Source organism: Mesocricetus auratus, unplaced genomic scaffold (genome assembly GCF_017639785.1).
Source record: "Mesocricetus auratus isolate SY011 unplaced genomic scaffold, BCM_Maur_2.0 Super-Scaffold_100694, whole genome shotgun sequence".
Classification (NCBI taxonomy): Eukaryota; Metazoa; Chordata; class Mammalia; order Rodentia; family Cricetidae; genus Mesocricetus; species Mesocricetus auratus.
In genome coordinates this window covers 1,908,814-1,929,731 of record NW_024429268.1, presented here as the reverse complement: position 1 = coordinate 1,929,731, position 20,918 = coordinate 1,908,814, and the positions used below count along the sequence as shown (strand labels likewise).

At 39.8% G+C, this 20,918-nt stretch overlaps 1 protein-coding gene across 1 annotated transcript in view; it reads left to right on the top strand.

Moving 5' to 3' along the window:
* Nucleotides 1-20,918, top strand: part of Cntnap2 (contactin associated protein 2) — a 2,029,549-nt gene that overhangs the window by 514,432 nt on the left and 1,494,199 nt on the right. The window contains exon 2 of the mRNA XM_040740424.1: nt 13,810-13,920. Coding sequence (XP_040596358.1) covers nt 13,810-13,920 — 111 coding nt within the window. The remainder of the gene's footprint in view (nt 1-13,809; nt 13,921-20,918) is intronic.

Sequence of the window (20,918 nt, the reverse complement as noted above, 5' to 3'; positions counted from 1 at the left end):
CCACAGGATACCAATGATGGCAAAAATAGCTCAACCCCTTTTCTTTTCTGACTTCAGTTCCATCTGAAATGAGAGCTAATGTCCATGAGTGTACTGAAGAGGACATTCTTTCTCGTTTCAAGTAGCACACTGTGATTTTCCATAGAATCTCTTTTGGGAGTATGGAGAATTCAAATAGTATCTAAAAGTTACATAGCAAAATAAGCAACTTTGTTTGAAATACAATGTCTTCCTAAAAAATCAATATAGCATGCTTCAGGGCATTTCTTGAATGGTCAAATACAAGATTTGTTCTTCATAGAAGCATACTGTGAGAAATGCAGATTGTAATAGAATTTCTTACTAAAATAAGAGTTAGGAGTGTGTGTGTGTGTGTGTGTGTGTGTGTGTGTATGTGTGTGTATTCAAAGATGGGGCTTCTGGAAGAAGATTAGAGGGTGATTTTAACAAGATGGAAGATAGAGAGATAGGTTTAACAGAAATTGGCAGTAGATAGCCATGCTGCACATTTGCCTTCTTTTCCAAATCCTCTCTATATAAAATTGTTCTGAATAAACAGAATTCCAACTGATGGACAATTTTCATGAGAATAGGGTTCAGCAGCAAAGTGTCTAAACAGTGAAAAGGACAAAGTTGTGCAAAGCCATATGCGGAAGTATAAATGTGTCTTTGCTAGTGCAGAGACCAATGGGCATCTTAAAGTTTCATGTCCAACAGCCGTAGTTACTATTTCCTAGCTAAGCAGCAGTTATTCTGACAAACACATTACAGAGCCCATGACTAACAATTTTCATAACAAAACATGAAATTAGTGGAGCCATAATCTTAATGATTATTTTTAAATAGGTAAAACATCCCCTTACAATCAATAATCAAAGCAAATAAATTCAATACCAAGTTTTATCCTTATGCAATAAACAGCTCCACTATCTAACCTGTCACCCACAGATTAAACTACATGAGGCTTGGTTCTCTTCCTTCTGTCCCCTCCCACATGTGGGTAAAATACAAATTCAGGAGGCTTCTAACATGACCAGAGCCTTTCTCCTACAGCCCAATTGCTGAGCATACCTAGGTACATGCCACTTCTAATTTGCATGACTATCTAAGGGCTTCCTGTCTCTAAGATGACTTCTCCAACACTGATTTTCCATTGGATACCAAAATTTTCTTTCTCTAAAATGAAGATATGAACAGGACACAGTAGCTTATGATTCTAATCCTAAAGCGTGTTGATCAGGATTTAGAGGCTATACGGGGCTGTACAGTCAGAAATCACCCTCAATGAAAATTAATAACAAATCATATGTATATAAATATAAATTTATATATCAGCACCCAATAAAGAAACACATTTTAGTGGGTTCTCCAAGGCCTAGATTATATAATTCACATTTGTAACATGTTATTTACTAGCCTAGGAAGGTTCGACTTAAATACAATAGGCATAAACATTTATTAACAGAATAATTTGGGGGCACACAAATATGAACAGCTGGATAGATTTTCTTGCTTAGGATAGCCACAGCATCACCTTTCAGAAACTGGTACATGTGACTAACGCGTCCTACATGTTGTCCTTTATGGGTACCACTTGCCTTTGTGATGAGCTTACACAGACTAAAGTCCGGTCCTGTGGTCTGTCCTAAGGAAGTTGCCAGCACACGGCAGAATCAGACACCAAATGAGTGAAGACACTAAGTGCAGGGTTACTGTCATGACTGCCACCACACATAAGTTCATTCTCTGTAACAAGAGGAGGGACACTAAATTTACGGTAAGGATTGCCCTTTGAGGAAGAGTAATGCTCGTCCATCTACCAAGAAGGACAGAAAAGCTTAGACAGTGAGGGGAGGATGGTTGCTGCTGCAACGTTTGGCAGTAGACGTTTTCTACAGTCTAATTTTGTCTTGGACTCCTTTAGGATATCCAACGCATTACTATCTTCACTACTTGTACTGTACTGAAACTTTCTGGAATGTTTTTCCTGCAATTTCCACCCATTTAAAATGTCAGCACATTATGCTATCCTCACAGCCACTATCTTCAGGCAAAGCTCAACATGCCTCCTCTGTCCCATTTGAGCAGGGTGATCTGTGCACTTCCTTTATCATAGGGAGACATCTCTAAAAGTCCATTCTCTTTCCTCGCGATCCACTCCTCAGGCCACTGTGTTATGGAGAATACCTGGGGAAAATGATTACTTAAGATACCGGGGACACTTCCCCTATTGTCCTTTCAAAAGATACATGTAACTGAAAATCTAAACTGGTTCAATACCAGATACTGGCAAATGAGTACATGCTGGACTAAGTAAACAGCTGAGAGGTCGTTCAAAAACTAATTCATTACTCTTTTAAGCATGAAGCTATCCCAGGCGATTTTCCTTTAGATAAACACTGGCAACAGGATGTTGTGGATTTCTTTTTGTTTTGTTTTGTTTTGTTTTTATGAGACAGGGTTTCTCTGTATTGTTTTGGAGGCGATCAGTCCAGCCCGGCCTCGAACTCACAGAGATCCACCTGCCTCTGCCTCCCGAGTGCTGGGATTAAAGGCATGCACCACCACTGCCCGGCCTATTTTGGATTTCTTAACATTTGTATCCTTACATGACAGTGTTCACAGAGAAACCAGAGGGATTTTGAAATAGGAAAATAATGCATTGCACATTAAAAATTTCCTTCCTTTATAATACATTAAATGTTCTTTTTCTCTGTAGTTACTGAAACCCATCTGGTTTTCCATTGTCATAGACTTCATTTTCTTTGCATTTAATTAACTGTCCTCCTTACAACCCTACAAAGCCCTTCCAAAATTCTGCCCTCATCAACTCTTCCCCAAATGCCATCATCTCAAACCTCTTTCCTCTTGTATGCTGTTAATACCAGGCTTCTTCCTTCTTCAGGAAGCTTCTGCTATGAAGCCACCCTATCCAAGAGGTCTTCCTGGGTCACTAACTGAATGGCATTAAAAATCCACTCCAAACCCTTGTCTTCCTCTACTGCTTTATTTTCCTTGAAAACAGTAACCATTATCTGAAGTACTTTATAACTCATTATAAATGAGTGTTCACTGTTACCACCTTGGGCGGTCAGATATCATCAAAGAAATTGAGAAATGCAAATGACCCTTTAACCTAGCACCATTGGGTATTTATACTTAATATAATTTATTTTTCATATTGTATGAATTGAAGGAAATTTAAAAACCGTAGAAAGAAGAAGAAATTAAAGGCCAGCAAAGATTTAATTAATGAAAGATCACAGAAATAGCATTTGGATGAGCTGATATTTGAGTCAGGTTTTTTAAGCAACGAGCATAGTTTTTGTAGAACTGATCTCATAGACTAATTTTTAGCCTTCTAGCACACAAGTAGTCTCCAGTTAATTAAACACTCTTCTACAGCTTCTTTTTACCACCGTATATTTCTCCACTTTTCACTTTGCACCTACAAAGCACATGGCAGTAATGACCTAAGCCAGGAACACTGGTCAATATTAGAGTAGTTCTGTCACTTAAAGTCAGAAGAAGAGTAAAATGTTCAGGAAAACACCAGAGCAGAGCTTCTTACTGTAACATACTCTTTTTAGTAACCAGTTAATAAAAAATTATCCATCCAGATTTTAAGAGTACTCAAGAACATTTTCCTATATTGCAATTATTCTAGACAGTTTCTAATTGCTTCTTTATTTAAGCTTCTAAGTGGCTTAGTGGGTAAAGCCCTTAACTGCACGTGTGGTGATGTGAGCTCAGTCACCAGATCCCACATAAATCTGGACATGTGGTGAAAGTGTGCACTCCCAGCATTTCTACAGCAAGATGGCAGAATATGGTATCATCTTCCGCAGTACTAAGGCTGCCTATCCTTTAATAACAAAGGGCCCAATCTCAAATGAGATGAAAGATAAAGACCAATTTCCAAGGTTTTCCTGTGACATTCACATGTGTACGACTGCACACACACACACACACACACACACACACACACACACACACACACACACACAAAGAGAGAGAGATAAGTAAACTAGGAAAGTATCTCTGCCTCCTTCAGAGTTTAAAATAAACATCACCACCATAAATTAGGGATTACAGTTTCTCTCTCTTGAACACTCAAGTTCAAGTCATCATAAAAGGAAATAGTGTAAAAAGAAGAAACCTGAATGTTCAAGTGTTAATCAGAATTAAATTCTGGAAAACGACTCAAGACCTAAGAAATGGAAGAAACAAGGTCTTTATTATTTTTTGCTGTAGAATTTAGTTATATAAAGAAAATAGATTTAATGGAGATGAAAGCTTAGCTTACTTTGAAAAGTCTCACAATGTACTTCTTCTGGAGTATACATCACAGTTTAGTGGATGATTTGAAATGGATTCATCTGTTGCACCATCTGTCAGAAGCACAGTGCAGCTGCTAAATGTCCAGCAGAATTTGAACTATGTCTCCAAGTAATTTGCCCTTGGTACATGCAGACTGGACAATTTCCTACTTGATTTACAGCAGCTAGATTTGCAAATGTGCCTGGGTTTCAGCTGTGCTACATTTGCATTTTCTTCTGAATGTAACTATATGACTATCTGAGAAAAAATAAAGTTAGTATGAACTAATTATACTTGAAGCTAAAATATTGAAATGTTCCCTTCATAACCTATTGTGCAGAATGTATCCAATATTTAAATTTGGTAAAATTAAGAACAATGGTTTTTCTTATGGGAAACAAGAGGGGGAGGTCTCTCCATAGGTTAAAGAATGAACCCAACTCTGTCCAGTAATTCAGAGTTTAAATGGGAAGTACAAAAATGACCTGTCTTTTAGGAGTAGAATGGAAAAGGAAAAGGTGACTGTGTCTCCATATTCTAAATAAGTAGTGTTTACATTGCTCAGATGGATTTATTTCCGCTGATGCATTGGCTCAATAACTGAACTTCTAATGTTTCTTGTACAGCTCTGAGGCACTGGCAGTAGTGGTAACAAAATCAGTTACATTTCTCACTCTCATAGCAAGAAAGAAAAAATGTGAGCTTGAAAGCAAAAAAAAAAACATTTATAATTTCAATTAATGCCGTGAGCAACATAATACTGAGTGATGTCATAGCAAGTACTGTCTGGAAAGTGTAAAAATGGCAGTTGAGTTGATGAGTTCTGATGAATGGCTCAGAGGAGAGGTGGTGTCTGACCTGGAACCATAAAAGGAGCCAGACTTTGTAGACACAATGAATGGAGTTCTAGCTGGGGAGAGTAGCTCATAAGACAAAGGGCATTATGAAAAAAGAAAGGAATGAGAAAATACAGCTTAATCTCCCAGAAAGAAGAAAATAAAATGTTCATAGTGTTATTGCAAGGCTGGACCACCTAGTGCCCTAGTGGATATTGCATTTCATATTCATTGAGAAGGGAGACAAGCAGGCGGTTGTCCGGTAATGCCTTAATCTGATCTCCGTTTATAAAAGGTCCATTTGGCAACTGTGAAGAGAATACATTATAAAGGGATAAAGATCAAAGCAGGAAGTAAGTGCCCAATAAATATGTATTGAATGGACAACTAGGATGACATACATGTACTTTATTAAGTTGCATATCTATTGAATAGCTGATTATTCATGAGTCTCTTGGAGAACACCTTTAAATACTATTAGAACCTTTTTGAGTTGAAACAGGTGGGTCTAATATGGCATAGAAGATAGTATAATTGATGTGATGATGTTATAAACAACATTCTCTTGTTAGTTTCTGCATTATTAGGAGACCAGCATAGCTCCCAAAGCCAGTAAAACAGGTATGACTTTTAACTGAGTCAAGAGATGGCATATTCTTGAAATGTCCTTAAAAGCACAGGATTTATAACCAGATATAACTAAGGTTTCATTATGACTCTAATATCTTGTAGCAGTATGATCTTAAGCTTTGTCTTGGAAATGGTAATAATACCTATCCCAACTAATTATGATCATAATTACTTTTAAAAAATCCATTCAAAATATTAGCTGATATTTCTTGTCATGGAAAGTACTCCACAAATAATTAATATTACTATTTTTTATCTTCTGATTTAGTTTTAATGGTTTCTAACATTCATATATGGTCCAAATTGGCAATGAGTGCAGAAGGCTACCTCAATCGAGTTCTTGAATAGTAAAATGCATATTGAATTCATTGGCTTTTACTGAGGCAGAATAGAAGCTCAGCAATAACAAGTAACTGTTTTACTAAAAGTGGCATGCAAGCATGAAGATAAACCATGAAAACTACTGTTATTATGGTAATGAGAATATTTATCAGCATTGTATGAAATTTCATAGAGGAGGAAAAAATGGCTCTTATTTCCAGTGACAAAAAGCAATCCAGAATAGGGATGGTAGAGCAAACATCCTTAAAGTTGATGTATAATATCTAAATATGGGATGTTGGGGTGCAGAAGAAAGTGTGGTGACGTGTTGTTTATGATCTGATAAAACCCACTTGAGATCAGTTTGCAAAGCCAGCCATAATAGTAAGTTATGCAAATTTATGCAGGGGTGGCACGCCCCTTTAATCATAGGACTCAGGATTATGAGTTAGAAGGATCTCTGTTCGTTCAAGGTGACCCAGGTCTACATTAGATTGAATCAGTTTTTAAAAGACTGAATCAGAGCTCATGCTTTTAATCCCAGGATTTGAGAGGTATAAAAGGCAGAGGCATTCAGTTTGAGAGTGAGTCTCTACTCACACTCAGGAGAGCATAGCAGTCTGTGTGAATTTGAGGAGCAGTGAAGTCGGGAGCAATTTAAGGATTGCCCCTTTTTTCTGAGCTGAGGTAGAGGTAAGGGCTAGTGGTTGGCTATTTTGCCTTTCTGATCTTCAGCTTGAAGCTTGAACCCCAGTATCAGTCTCTGGGAATAATAGATGGACAATTGAAGATTGAGTAGAAGATAATGTTTTGCTCTGAAGTACCTCTATCCTATTTTCTAACCATTTGCTTTTCAATTCCTGTGATTTAAAAAAAAATCATAGATCTGACTAAAAACTGAAAAGGGTCCTTTAAAAAGTGGAAACTGAAGGAGATAGTGCATATTATGGCCTTACGTTCTTCAGATTCATGTAGCAAGAAATAAAACTCTAAGGAGCCTGTTCTTTCTACTGCCATGGTAATACTGGTAAAATGTTAAAAATAATGTTATCTTCAAAGTCATAACTAGTTGTCTTAGTTGGTGTTCCATTGCTGTGAACAGATACCAGAACCACAGTTATTTTATAAAAGTAATCATTTCACTGGAGTTTGTTTACAGTTTCAAAGGTTTAGTACATTGTCATGGTGGCAGAAAACATGGCAGCACACAGGCAGACATGGTGCTGGATAAGTAGCTGCGAGGTCTACACTTGGATCCACGGGCATCAGTAATAAAAAAAAATTAGTGGGGCTGGTTTAGGTGTTTGAAACACATAGCCCACCACCAGTGCAGCCTACCTCCAGTGACACACGTCATCTAACATGACCACACCTCCATAAGGTCATTCCTCCTAATCCCTCTTGAGTAGATTCACTCTCTAATAACCAAGCATCTTCATTCATATATGTTAGCCTATAGGGACCCAAGCTACGAAAACACTCACCATATAATGGTAAAAACAAATAAACAAACCAAAGTACCAGTTTTTCTCATTACAACAGTATTTAAAGTAATTATAGAAGTACTAAATTAAGGGACTAGAGAGATGGTTTAGTAATGAAAAGAAAGTATTGTTCTTGTATGGGAATGGAGTACAGTTCCCAGGCCTATGTTTGACAGCTCATAACTGCCCGTAACTCCAGCTCCAGAAGATAGGATGCCCTCGTCTGGCCTCCAGGACACCTCCAGGCACATGCATGCACAGAATACTCCTTAAGACACACACACACACACACACTCTCTCTCTCTCTCTCTCTCTCTCTCTCTCTCTCTCTCTCTCTCTCTCTCTCTCTCTTTCTGTCTCTTAAAAAATGAATCACTTTCTTAAACAATGTATAGAAATAAAACAATAATTTGTTGCAAAACCAATACATTTTAAAGGAAATTACAACACTTGACTAGAAGGAAACATGAATTGTAGATTAACCTTCCACAGGATTTGGCCTCTGGGTGTGATGGTCCACAGGAAAAGTTCTTTGGGTGATGAGAGGTTCACAAGGAAGCAGAATGAGGGAGCTAAGTGTGTTTTGTATTATAATATGGTGCTAAAGCCAGCAAGGCTTTGAGGTGAATAAACAATACCTAGTCAAATAGTGTGTGCCAAGAAAGCAAGACAAAATATCAAGCTGCTGAATATGCCACAGCAAAATATGTGTTAAACCAGCTGCTCACGTGTATGAAATAGAAAATAGCAGGTGTATCCAAGCTAGAAAGAATTTCCTTTTCTTCACTTAGTGCCTCTCTTCCTTCCTCCCTCCCTCTCTTTCTCCCATCTTCCATTCCTCCTTTCTAAAAAAAAGGAAATGGATAAAAGCAAGGGCTTACAATCATGTGGATAGAGTCTCTGAACTATATAGTGGATCCCGCCAAAGTCGTTTCCTAGCCGGTTTAATGCTGCCAATAACTTTTTTTAAATTCATGGAAAGGTTGCATTCATCTTGGGGATGACTGAAGAAGAACCTAGGCCATGGCTTCAGTTTTCTTTCCACCAAAATTCTAAAAAATGTCCATCCATGTCCATAAAGAAAACACTTTATTTGTCACTGATCTAGGCAGATAAGCCAGCCCCAAGCAGCAAATAGCAGAGAGGGCACATTAAGCGAGTGCATACAAAGGTGGATGAAAAGACAGCACAGAAAGAGTGAGAAACTGTGAACAAAACATAATGCTGAAGCCCTGGAAACATATTGCAGATCCCAAAACAGTATCAAAGACAAAAGAGTCCCAAAATAACCCAAAAGAATGACAATCCCACTAAGAAAACCAGGAAACAGAATCATCGGCACATGGTACATTGTCAAGTTCAAGGCAGTTTTGATCTCACAGTGTAAGGCAGGAGCCTGGTGATAGGATGTAGCGTATGAGCTATAAAGAGGCCCAGCAAGGCATTCTCTAATGTCTCTTGACTATGTAGAATGCAGATCAAGGGTGTAGATGGGTTGCCGCAGCTTCACCTTCAGAGTGAGAGATTTAGGACACATGGAGAATGCTTGGAGATGCTTTCAAGGAGAACACATCACTCCAAGTGAATTTCTTCCCTATATGCAAGTATAGAACATAGAAAGCCCCTGCTTGGTTCTAGTGTCCTGTCTCTTGTTCTTAAAAGAATCCTGGTGTGCCTGGACTTTGCCAGCTTCTTGCAGTAATTCTTGACAACTGAGGACGTTCTCAGCCAATAAAAGGCAATAGCTACTTCCTTTCTGTCTGCCAGCTACTTCCTTCCTCTCATGCTGAGTTAGTGCCGCATTCTTACAGCTGCCTTCCTGGTTGACTGAAATTGTATGAAAATAAAACCCAAGCCCCATCTGTTCCTCTAGTTTTCATCCAAGGTTTCCTGGAAGGAAAGCACCCTGGAATTGAAATATTTGCAGTAGCTGGATGACTGTGGAGCTAGAGTGTATTCTCACCTGTGATCTGCAATACTGGATTACCTCTGATCTCTCTCCACCTTTACTTACTACTCTGTTAGGATGCTCCCCTTATTTAGGGCTTTGCCAGATGCCCTGCTATTTCATAACTACTACATTGAAATATATACCTTAGCCTAATAGGGAAGCCAAGATTTTAGAAGTTGCCACATGTCTTAATCATTACTGCAATCAGAATAAAAACAGACCACTCACCATAACAGGCAGTATGGCAATATACACATGCCCAGAGTGTAACTACAGCAATCAGCAGGGAATTTCATATCCACCGTGACTTTTGGTGATGCTTAACCTGTTTTCTTTTTCTAGAGTCTTCTTCCCTTCTTCCTACCTAGCTATATTTTCCAAGTTCTTCACACCTTATTCTTTCTTGACAATGTAAGTGATCACTAGTAATTCCTCTTATGAAGATACAGAGTGAGTGTTAAACTAGTTGGACAGTAAAAGAAGTCAACCACACAGGTCATATGGTTGTACTGAAGCTCTCTGAGGCTGTGTGGAAGAAACCATGGACACTGCAACACTAATTAAAGCTGTGTCCTAGTAACACTTCTTAGCAAAGGAAGCTCCTCAGGCTTCGAGGTGACCTGTGAGTCAGAGCTCTATACTGGAAATTCTTAACACTTTCTGGGCTTCACGGAAACTTAGCTAAATTCCCTCATTCTTATATTGCATATTAGATAAGGGATAGATTCCCATATTCATTGTCACACGGTTCTAAGAGAGTTAAGACTATAGGACCCTTTCACTGCAAAATTTCTAGTGATTGATTTTATTCTACTCAACACCAAATTACATTATTAAATATTGTTTTGCTGCATGTTTAGCAGTTTTATATAGGCTTGTCTACTGTGCATACGGAAAATGGGATGAGTCAATTTTATTGCCTGATATGTTTATAACTATCTAAAGCAGGAAGCAAGACACCAGAAATATTTGTAATTAGTGTCATCTAGGAGAAAACACAGCAAATGCAATAGGTTTATTAAATGCTAAAGTTGTATATTGTGTTTGAAATAAGAAAAATGTGAGATTGCCAGTGCTTAAATTGAGACCATTCTACAGTTAACATTCACAGAACAAAGTTTATATATAAACTGTTATTTTTATAACTATTTCTCTGATTAGAATAATAATTAGATGATTTTAGTTGATTTTTTTAAATTTTAAAATGTATCTTAATTGATTTACAAATTAATGAAACATTTGGTATTAAAATCAATTGCTACAAAATCAGTTTTTTAGACTTTAATACACTACATCTAAATTTTATTTGTGCTACCTAAGATATCATTAAGGAATTAGTGTAGATGTTATGTCGCTTGCATCAGTGTACTATTGTTATTAAATCTTTCTTTCAAGAAACATGTCGTATATTGTTGTCAGGTAACTCAAGGCTTATATTAGGAAAGATCCTCCCAGCACAGTACTGTTGCTTTTTTTCCCCATGGCTTGACTCTTCATCTTCTTTTGACCAATAAATACACTGATGTTCCTTTCCAAAGAGGCTTTCCTGTACAAAACATCCTAGAAGAGCAGCTAACCCTCACCCACCGACAGGAGTCCTGTTCCCATTGTTACTCAACCAACTGAAACTATGGGCTCACCATGCAGGGATTGGTCTCATTCTTGTCACCATGCCTTAGCACGCACTCTGAGGGGAAAACATTGCCCCCTTCCGCTGCTCTGATGGGCTTCTCACAGCACCCTGCCTGATGCCACTTTAGAGGCATGCACATGCACAGCATAGATACCAGCACATTTTCAACGTGGTGCAAACCCCAGAAGGAACACTTTCAGGTTAGACGCAGGAGCTATGCCAAGACTAACTTAAAATGAGACTCAAGGAACTAAAAACTAGCAAAAAAATTGCATCTCTCCCTCTCACAGCTGAATTTAATAGTGCGCTTTAACAACAAGTGTAAAATCTGCTCACTTAGTGTAGATTGTGAACTCGTCTCTTTTAACACTCTTTTAACACATATTTTATGTTCCTCCTTTCAGTCTTTTACATTGAGTTTTCTGGGGAATCTAATCATACACACCTGTCAGGGTTCCCAGAGGAACCTAGAGAATAACTAAGAGAAATAAGATAACATGCTGTGAAAACAGGTTTGTTCGCTTTAACGTCTAATTTTTAAACTCTTGAATGGTGAGGTAGTACATGATGATTCATTTCTCAGTGCCTGTAGGGATTTGACTCCACTTCAGTGAAATCCAAACAAAACTGGTTTATTTCCTCTATTGTTAATTTTTTTCTCTCTGTTTATAAACATGAGACGTGAAAACCTTTCAGGAATGTGTTGCTCAGTTCCCCATCTTATTTAACAAAACCCTAGGCAATGTGAACACTTGTTAGGAATTAAAGACCATCTTTTTGAAAATAGGTTCTCTACCATCTTGTAGTTTAACTTTCAGTCACAAGAGTAACTTCCAGGTAAACCATGAAATACTTCATTCCCATAAGTACAACAGCTTGGTAGGAGAGAAAGTCAGCTAAGCAATGTAATATTTGAAAAGCCTGTAGGTAGTAAGTTCTGGGAAGGACAACAGTGCAGGATTAGGGAGCTGAGGACATGACAGCTCTGCCAGTCTCTGGGCATGCAAAGCTACCTTGAAACCATAGACCTAGGAAAGGATTGGGGTGTGGCAGGGACCATTTGGAGCAGCAAACGTGAAATCTCTTAGCAGGAGGTGGCTAGCCACTGAAAGAACAGAAGTCATTGCATCTAGACAGTGATAGAGAAGGTGAGGGAGTCACTGTAGGCTTCAAGGGACTTGAAACATCATTCCAAGTGACTGGAAACAGATGACAGAGCATACTCTAACTGTTCCAAACGACTATTCTAACTGTATAGAAATTCATTGAGTTGTAGATACTTTGAGTCAGATTGATTAAAGTGCGATTATTTTATTTGTTTATACTAATTTTGCTGATAAAAACTATGAATAAATTTTCTTAGTAACTGCACTCATGGTGACATTTTTGTGGGGATTCACTTTCTCTACAGTAGACAGATGTTAAAAGAGCAAGATGGTGAGTGGGATAGCTGAGCAGGTTTTATGACAGCAACTGCTGCTGAATCCTTGAATTTGGTCTGCTACCCTGGAGGTGAGAAATCAGGAGTCAGGACAGTCCAGTATGACATGTGTAGCCCTTAGAGGTATTCTCCTGGAGGGAGGGTGGATTGTAGGAGAAAAAACAGATGACTCCTGCACACTAGGAAAATTTATAAATTTGAAGATTAAGAAATATACATGACAAGAACCAAAAACAAACATTTAAGAAGAGATGATGTTTAAAAATGTTAATGCCATTGAAAGCCATGTGTAGAAGCTACTAAAGATAGATTCAAGCCAGAGATGGTAAAATTTTAGATTGTACTCTTTTCCATGCTGACTGTTATTCTTGTTCTCCATTTCTTTTCTTCATTAGTAACAACATTTAACACAAGACCTTCTATCTCAAATACTTAGGTACCTAAGTCAGGATTATCATCTGCCAGCTCAATATGAAACATCTAATCTCCAGATATGATTCATCCTACACAACTAAAATTATACATGTTGATTAGTGATTTCAACTCTCTTGCTCTGCGTACTTTTAGTAAATTTTTTCTAATCTCACTTCTTGGAATTTGCTTGTTTCCCATCTTCTCTCTGATTCGTAAATACCTGATCATGTCTAGGTAGGGCCATGTACAAAAGTTAGTAATAACATAACTGAATTCTGGATTCCACCCGTGATTGTTCAAGACTGAATCTGAGCTGTGTCCCTCTTGGAGCAAAGCTGTCATTTCAGACTATTGCATCAGAATGGTTTAAACTACTTCTGTAGTTTATCGTAATGGGTACAGCAGAGATACCCAAATTGTGATCATTGGTAAAGGTTTTTTTTTGGTGGGTATGAAAGTCTGTACTGTATTAAGTAGTTAGTGTGTGTGTATGTGTGTGTGTGTGTGTGTGTGTGTGTGTGTGTGTGTGTGTATGTACATACACATGTGCCTGCCATGGGGGTCAGAAAAGGGCATCAGATTTCCTGGACCTGTAACTAGAGGTGGTTGTCACTTAGCCCATGTATGTGTTAGACATTGAACTCGGGTCCTCAGCAGAATCAGCAAGTGCTTTTAACAAACATTCCATGTCCCGACTCCTTCGGTAGCTAAACACAAACTGATCATTTTCTAGAGAGAATTAGTGAATTTAGCTTTTTTTCTGTATCTTCTTTTTCCAGAAAAATGTGATGAGCCGCTCATCTCTGGGCTTCCCCACGTCTCCTTCACCAGCTCATCCTCCCTGTCCAGCAGCTATTCACCTGGCTATGCCAAGATCAACAAACGAGGAGGTGAGAGGCATTTGATTCCTTTGTGGTCAGCAGTGTGTTATGCCTGTAGCTAATAATTGTCATATGTGTTAACACAAACAATGTTACCAGTCATGTAAACTCATGATTGCCAGTCAAACTAGATGACATACAAATACCAAAACTTAAAAAAAAATGACTCACAAGAGTTATCTATGCATATAAGTAAAAATACATTGTAAATTCCATGGTTTTTCTATGGCATTTATAGACATTGTTTCTGCTGCAAGTATGGGATAAAATGATAGTTTCCCAAACGTTTAGAATAGATATTTGTTTTTAGCAGTGTATAAAAAGTAGTTCTGCTTTATATTCCTAGACGCTGGAACTGCTGGTGAATTCACCTGGGTTCTAGTATCCCTGAGCATTCCTGTCCTACTCTGAATCACGGGTAGCAGTTGGTCTCAGGCTTATGCCTGCTATCAGGCTTAGTCTTGGTGTTTGGAATGCAGCCCATAGCTTCATTTTCTCAGCAGGCATCCCATGAGTTCCTGCAACTGCAACATCCTTAGGATTCCATCAACTCAGCTTCACCTAAGCGGTGACTTGCAATATCTTCTTACGGCTGCGTTGCAGAGACTCCAATCCCGCCATACCTTGCTTGATCTATGGAACTTTCTGGAACATTGCTACAAGCTTCCAACATCTACCCCACGCTTTCACACACTGTACACATGCAACCACATGCAACATCAGCATTCTACTGATGATACTGGCAAGTTGAGAGCAAACTGGAAATGTACTTGGCATCCTACCACCGCACTTTGGTGGCTCCTATGCATTGGCTGGTGAAGCCAGGAAATTATTTCCAGGGGCACTTATCTTTAAATGGGGAATCCCATCCAGATAAATTTTCATTTTCACAAGATGGATCCTTAAGTTGGTTGAGTCTTCCCTTACGTGGGTGAAGAAATGGGAGGTTTCTCCTTAATGGAACTGACCTCTCTACAAACTACAATGGCCTTTTCCACACATGCCTTTTCTACATCTTTAAGCTTGCTTATTTTTCTTTCCTCTCTTAAGTGCATGGTTTTCAATGTTTCTCCTCTGTCTTCCTGCAGAGCTCAGAACAGTGAAAAGTAACCATTCTACAGCCCTGGCACCGTGCATGTTGTGAACTGTCTCTGTAATTATGCAATCTCCTTAGCAATTATGGATTTTTTTTGTTTCCATCCTTTTCATGTACAAATTTAACCTCACTCATGCTACTTTCCTATGCAGAACGGCACATTTTACGTTTTTCTTCTCCACTTGCTACTCTTTCTCACTATAAACCTTAACAAGAACTGTGAGCAGAAGCTGTGACACAGCTGGAATACTATACTATCCTGAATTTCCTTCCTCAGACATATTGTTTCATTTCTTTTGAATGAAGCACCGTTCAAGTTCTTAGGACACAGCAAATTACAGACAGAGTCTTTGTGAGAATGTAATATAGATGATCTCTTACCCAATTTCCTATAGAGTCCTGTTCTGCCATGGAAACTTACTAGCTGGCACCTCACTGTGCACAGTTCTAATGTCCTTCTAGACTTCTCCCTGCCCCCAGTCAAAATATCCCATAAAGCTCTGCTTATATCACGTTAGCCCACTCATCCACACCCTTCTAAATTCCTTCTACATACCAGGTACAAGGAGCTGAAAATCACGTGGCCGCATACTCATAGCAACAGTCCCGGTCCTCAGTAACGATTTTTCATATTAGCACTATCACACCCACAGAGCATCCCTGCCTCTTGTTGTATGTAATATATTGTTTCAGTTAGGGTTTCCATTGCTGTGATGAAACACCATGAACCAAATGTAACTTTGGGGAGGAAAGAATTCATCTTACAATTTCAGGTAACAGTCTATCACTGAGGAAGTCATGGCAGGCTTGCAAGCAGGGCAAGGAACTGAAACAGAAGCCATGAAGGGCTCTGATTAGTAACTTCTTCATGCCTGCTGACAAGCTCATCCCATTTCTTCCAGCACCCAGGCCCACCATCTAAAATATCATACTCTCCCATAGTGAGCTGGAAGCTTCCACATCAATCATCTTCACAAAATTACCACACAGGCACGCCGACAGGTCCATGCCCGGTACTGGAATTTTCTCAACTGAGGGTCCTTCATTCCAAATGGCTCAAGCTTCTGTCAAGTGGATATAAACTGATCAGCACACATGAATGCTACACACACACAAACACACACACACACACACACACACAAGAATAGTTTAAACTTCTCCTGAGGTTTACCAGAATGTATATATGAATTGGTTTACATACATATAAACTGTGAATGTTGGGAATATGCTTTCATTCCTATTAGAGGTGAGGATCATTTGATAAGCATCTGTGTCAGCATCTGAAAGAGAATCGTGTAGTTCCAGAGAAAGATAGTAGTCTTTCACTAGCCTAGTTACACAACAACGGAAATCAACAAAATCAGTTTGGCATTATGCTGATGAATATTGATTTCAATTTTTCTTGCTTATTCAAATTACATTCTCAGATATACTTCAAAGACTGAATGCTTAGGGATACATAGAAAAACAAAATAAAACACAGATACACATCTAGGTAACAGACCATGAACCATTTTTTCAACTGATAATAGGTTGTTGTATTTAATAGTCCAAATCAATGTAGAACAAAGTATGTATCAGGATAGATTCACAAAAAGGAAACCTGTATAATATGATCTTTAATTGTAAGTTTGTCTGTGAGTCCATAGCAGCCTGTGGAAACAGCTTTAAGTGTAGGCATAATTGTAACAGTACCTTGCCCTATGATTTACCTGTTTATGCATAACTCATTGATGCTTTCTTAATCTTGTATCTTTCTAAGTCAGTATCAGTTACATGTGTAACTCTTTCTAATGTTACATAAAAGCTAAACCTTTGAATTATTCACAACAGAATACATCTCACCATATTCTGAAGGTCTCTAGATTTTTGTAGCGATCTTATTAGAAAGAAGATTAAGCTAGAGGTGTTGCTTTATTTGCTTTCCTGGTACTATAACAGAATACTTGAGATCAGGGAATTTATTATTATTATAATTATTATAAAATTATTTGACTCGTGTTTCTAGGGTCTCAGAAGCCCAAGAACATGGATCCAGCGCATGCTAGGCTTCTGATTAAGAGTCCTTATGTCACTGAATGGCAAAAGGTGTTAAGGACAGACAAGTATTTGGAAAGGATGAGGTAGAAGCAAAGCTTTTCCTTTTATTGGAAGGCAACAGTCTAAACCTGAGCGGCATTGATAGCCTCAATCTTCTTTAAGGACCGATTTCAATGTGTCAGCTACCACCATGCTATTTCAAATTCATTCGATTGTTATGATTGGGTTTCAGAGGTAGGACAACGACTTAGAAAAGCACAAGTAACCACAGATAAGCAAAGCAAAGTCAGAATCGGGGAGCAAAACAAAAGGAGATGTGAAGGCCGGAGACCCTGGGGGACTTGGGAAAGTTGGCATTGCCTTGCTGAGACATTCTATAGCTTATTTATTTTAGACTTTTTAGAATTATTTATATTATTATTATTGTTGTTGTTTTGGTGAAGTCTTCCCCACCCCCACCCCACCCGCACCCTCCGCCCAAGGGGATGAGGGAATCTTTGGAATTATCTTCATTCCCCTTCCACTTCTGAAGGTTGTGAGTGGTGTCATAGAACACAAAATTTACCAGAATGAACCCAGAGGAACCAGAGTTGCCTCTTTTCTAAGAGATGTGATATCTCATCTTGGGGTGGTTGCTTTGCCTGCATGAATGTCTGTATACCACATGTATGCAGTGCCTATAGAGGCCATTAGAGGGCAGAAGAATCCCCTGCAGATGCTGGGAATTGAACCCGGGGCCTCAGGAAGAGCATCCTGTGCTCTTAACCTCTCTGCCACCTCTCTGTGTATTCTCTGTGTATTCTTATCTGGCAGTTTCATGCCGATGTTATGTATATGGCATGGCTGAACTAGGGAGCATCTGCACAAAGACAGGTCTCATATGTTTTCTTCTTTTTTTAAATTTAAATTAGAAAACAAGGTTGCTTCACATGTCAATCCCAGCTCTGTCTCCTTCCCCTTCTCCCCCAACCCCCCAGCTCTCCCAGGTCCCCACACAATCCCCACTCTATTCCCCAGGGAGGGTGAGGCCTTCCATGGGGGATCTCCAGAGTCCGTCATTTCATTCAGGGCAGGGCCTAGGCCCTCCCCCAAGAGTCAGACTGAAAGAGCATCCCTCATTGTGGGATGGGCACCTGAAGTCCATTTGTACGCCAGGGCCTCAAAGATTACCTAGGCCTCCTCACTAACACCCACATTCAGGGGGTCTGGATCAGTCCCATACTGGCCTCTCAGCCATCAATCTGAGGTCCATGAGCTCCCCCGTGTTAAGGTCAGCTGTCTCTGTGGGTTTCACCAGCCCAGTCTTGACCATTTTACTCATCACTCCTCCCTCTCTGTCACTGGGTTAGAGGAGTTCAGGGTAGTTCCAGCCTACAATCCCACTACCAGAAAGTCTGGGAAATGGGAAGGACCCTAAGAGAGATATGTGCATTGTACTCCAGGGAAAGGGAATGAGGCAAGATCTCCTGAGCAGATTGGGAGCATAGGGGAGAGGGAAAAGGGAGCTAGGAAAAAGAGAGGGAGAGAAAAAGGCAAAGGAGGACATGGGGGAGCAGGAAGGTTGAGTCAGGGGAAGAATAGAGGAGAATAGGGTATGAGATACCATAATACTCATTATAGGTTTAAGGAGAGAACCAACACTAGTGTGATTTCCAGAGATCTACAAGGATGACACCAACAGGCAAACTAAATAATAGTAGAAAGACTACCTTAAATGCCCTTCCCTGATAATGAAATTGATGTCTACCTTATATGCCGTCGTAGAGCCTTCATCCAGTGACTGATGGAAGCAGAGGCAGACACCTTTCAAATGAATGACTTGTCTGGATGATCAGTGACTTTCAGGGATCCTCCTGCCTCCCCCTCCTTCGCCACCACCCTTAGTGCCAAGCTTAAAGTCCCTTGGCCTCATGCACAGCTCTGTCTGTGCATGCTGGGGATCTGCATCCATGTCCTCATGCTTGTGTGCCGAGCACTTCACCCATCTATCTACCTACACTGCCCCCACACTTCCCTACTCCTTCATTTCATTTCACGGAAAATGGGTATTTTTCTCACATAATATATCACGATTACAGTTTCTTCTCCTTCTACTCTTCCTAGTCCCTCCCCACCTCCCCTCCCACCTGAATTCACTCCCTCTCTGTCTCCCATTGTAAATCAAACAGGCCTCTAAGGGATAATAGTAAACGGGAACAAAATATAATGAAGTGAAAGAAAAAAACAACACATCACTAAGCAGATTTTTATATAAAAAGTGTGTGTGTGCGGCGGGGCGGGGGGGAGGGGAGAAGAAATGGGTATCTTTCTGCAAGCCCTGCCAAGGTATGCCCCTAAGCAAATATGTCTCTCTCAGCAGAGTTAGAACAAAAGGCTTGTAGGGGAAAGAGGAAGGCCGAGAGTGAAAGGATACGAGAGAGGCAGGCAGGCAGGCAGACAGACAGACAGGCAGGCAGGCAGACAGACAGACAGACAGACAGACAGGCAGACAGACAGGCAGACAGACAGACAGACAGGCAGACAAGAAGCAGGAAGGAGCAACACAAGAGACAAGAAAGGCAAGGCAGCATCCAAGGCAGGCAAGAGACAGGAAAGGCCAGAAGCAAGAGAAGCATCTGTGTTTCATATGCTGGAAATGGGCAGAAAGTGAGGAGAGGTCACAGCACATAGTCAGCTCCGGGGCTGGGAATGAGATTGGGGACTTGGATATGGCACAGAGTAGAGGGAGAAGAGTGCAGGGCTGAAACCCTCCTACCTGTTTTTACTGCCCTCCTTGCAGGTTCTGCTGGTGACTTCCCATGACGATGCCCCCTGGAGTGGGAGGCCAGGGTAGAAAGATGAGTGGGGATGCAGGTTGGAGGAAAACATCTGCCTGCTCGCCAACTGCAGACGGGCTAAAGGAAGTGGGGAGGCTGCAATAGGTCAATAGGTCTTCTGCAAAGGGCTTGGGAGAGAAAGGGGAGTTGGATTGGGGGAGAGGGTGGTGGGGCAATTAGGCTTCCTGATTCTCTTGCTGGGGTGACTGGCAGTTATCATCTGCTGTGGTTGGGAGTTGAGATAAAAAGATTGGGGGGGAAGAAAGTTTGTAGGGGAAGGTTTGTGTGATCCACTGGAAGTAGGGCCAAGGGAGGGACAGTGGGACCAGCAGGTGGTCAGCTGGGAATAAGATGGAGGCACTGGATCCCGAGAGCAAGCAAGCCTGCTTGCTTGCTTCTACTTCTGTCATCAGCTTGTTCTTTAGCTAATAGGAATGCATTTTCCTAATTATTAAAGAAAAACCAATTATGACACTATGACTGTCCTCATTTTATACACGGAAAAGAACAAATTATATATATATATATATGTGTGTGTATGTATGTGTGTGTGTGTATATATGTGTGTGTATAATATATATATATATATATATATATATATTTATGGAATGCCTCTACTGTAGATTCTGAGATGCCATAACTAGAAATCAGGGAATCAGGGGTTCACAGACTGGAAAGCAAACCCCTGATCCTTCTCCTTTACATTTGATCATGTTCAATAGAGCAATACCATTTCAGTATTTGACTTAGTCCAGAGGAAGAACATATAATGAACTTGAAGATTTGAGTAAATTTTGAGTTTTATTTACATACACAGCTTGAGAAATCTAATCAAGACATCTCTGTTTCCTAACTGAAGTAGAGGATAAATAAACATTCTTTCTCTTCTCCTATTATTCACTTCTTATTTAGTAGATCCTACAGTGTTTGTACTAATCTTGGGACTGTTTTATTGTCCATTTTCTTTGGGATTTTCCACATTAAACCAAATGGCAAACTGGCATGGTGGCTCCTCTGAGTTATTTACCCTTTGGTTTTTTTTTTTCAGTGAAATA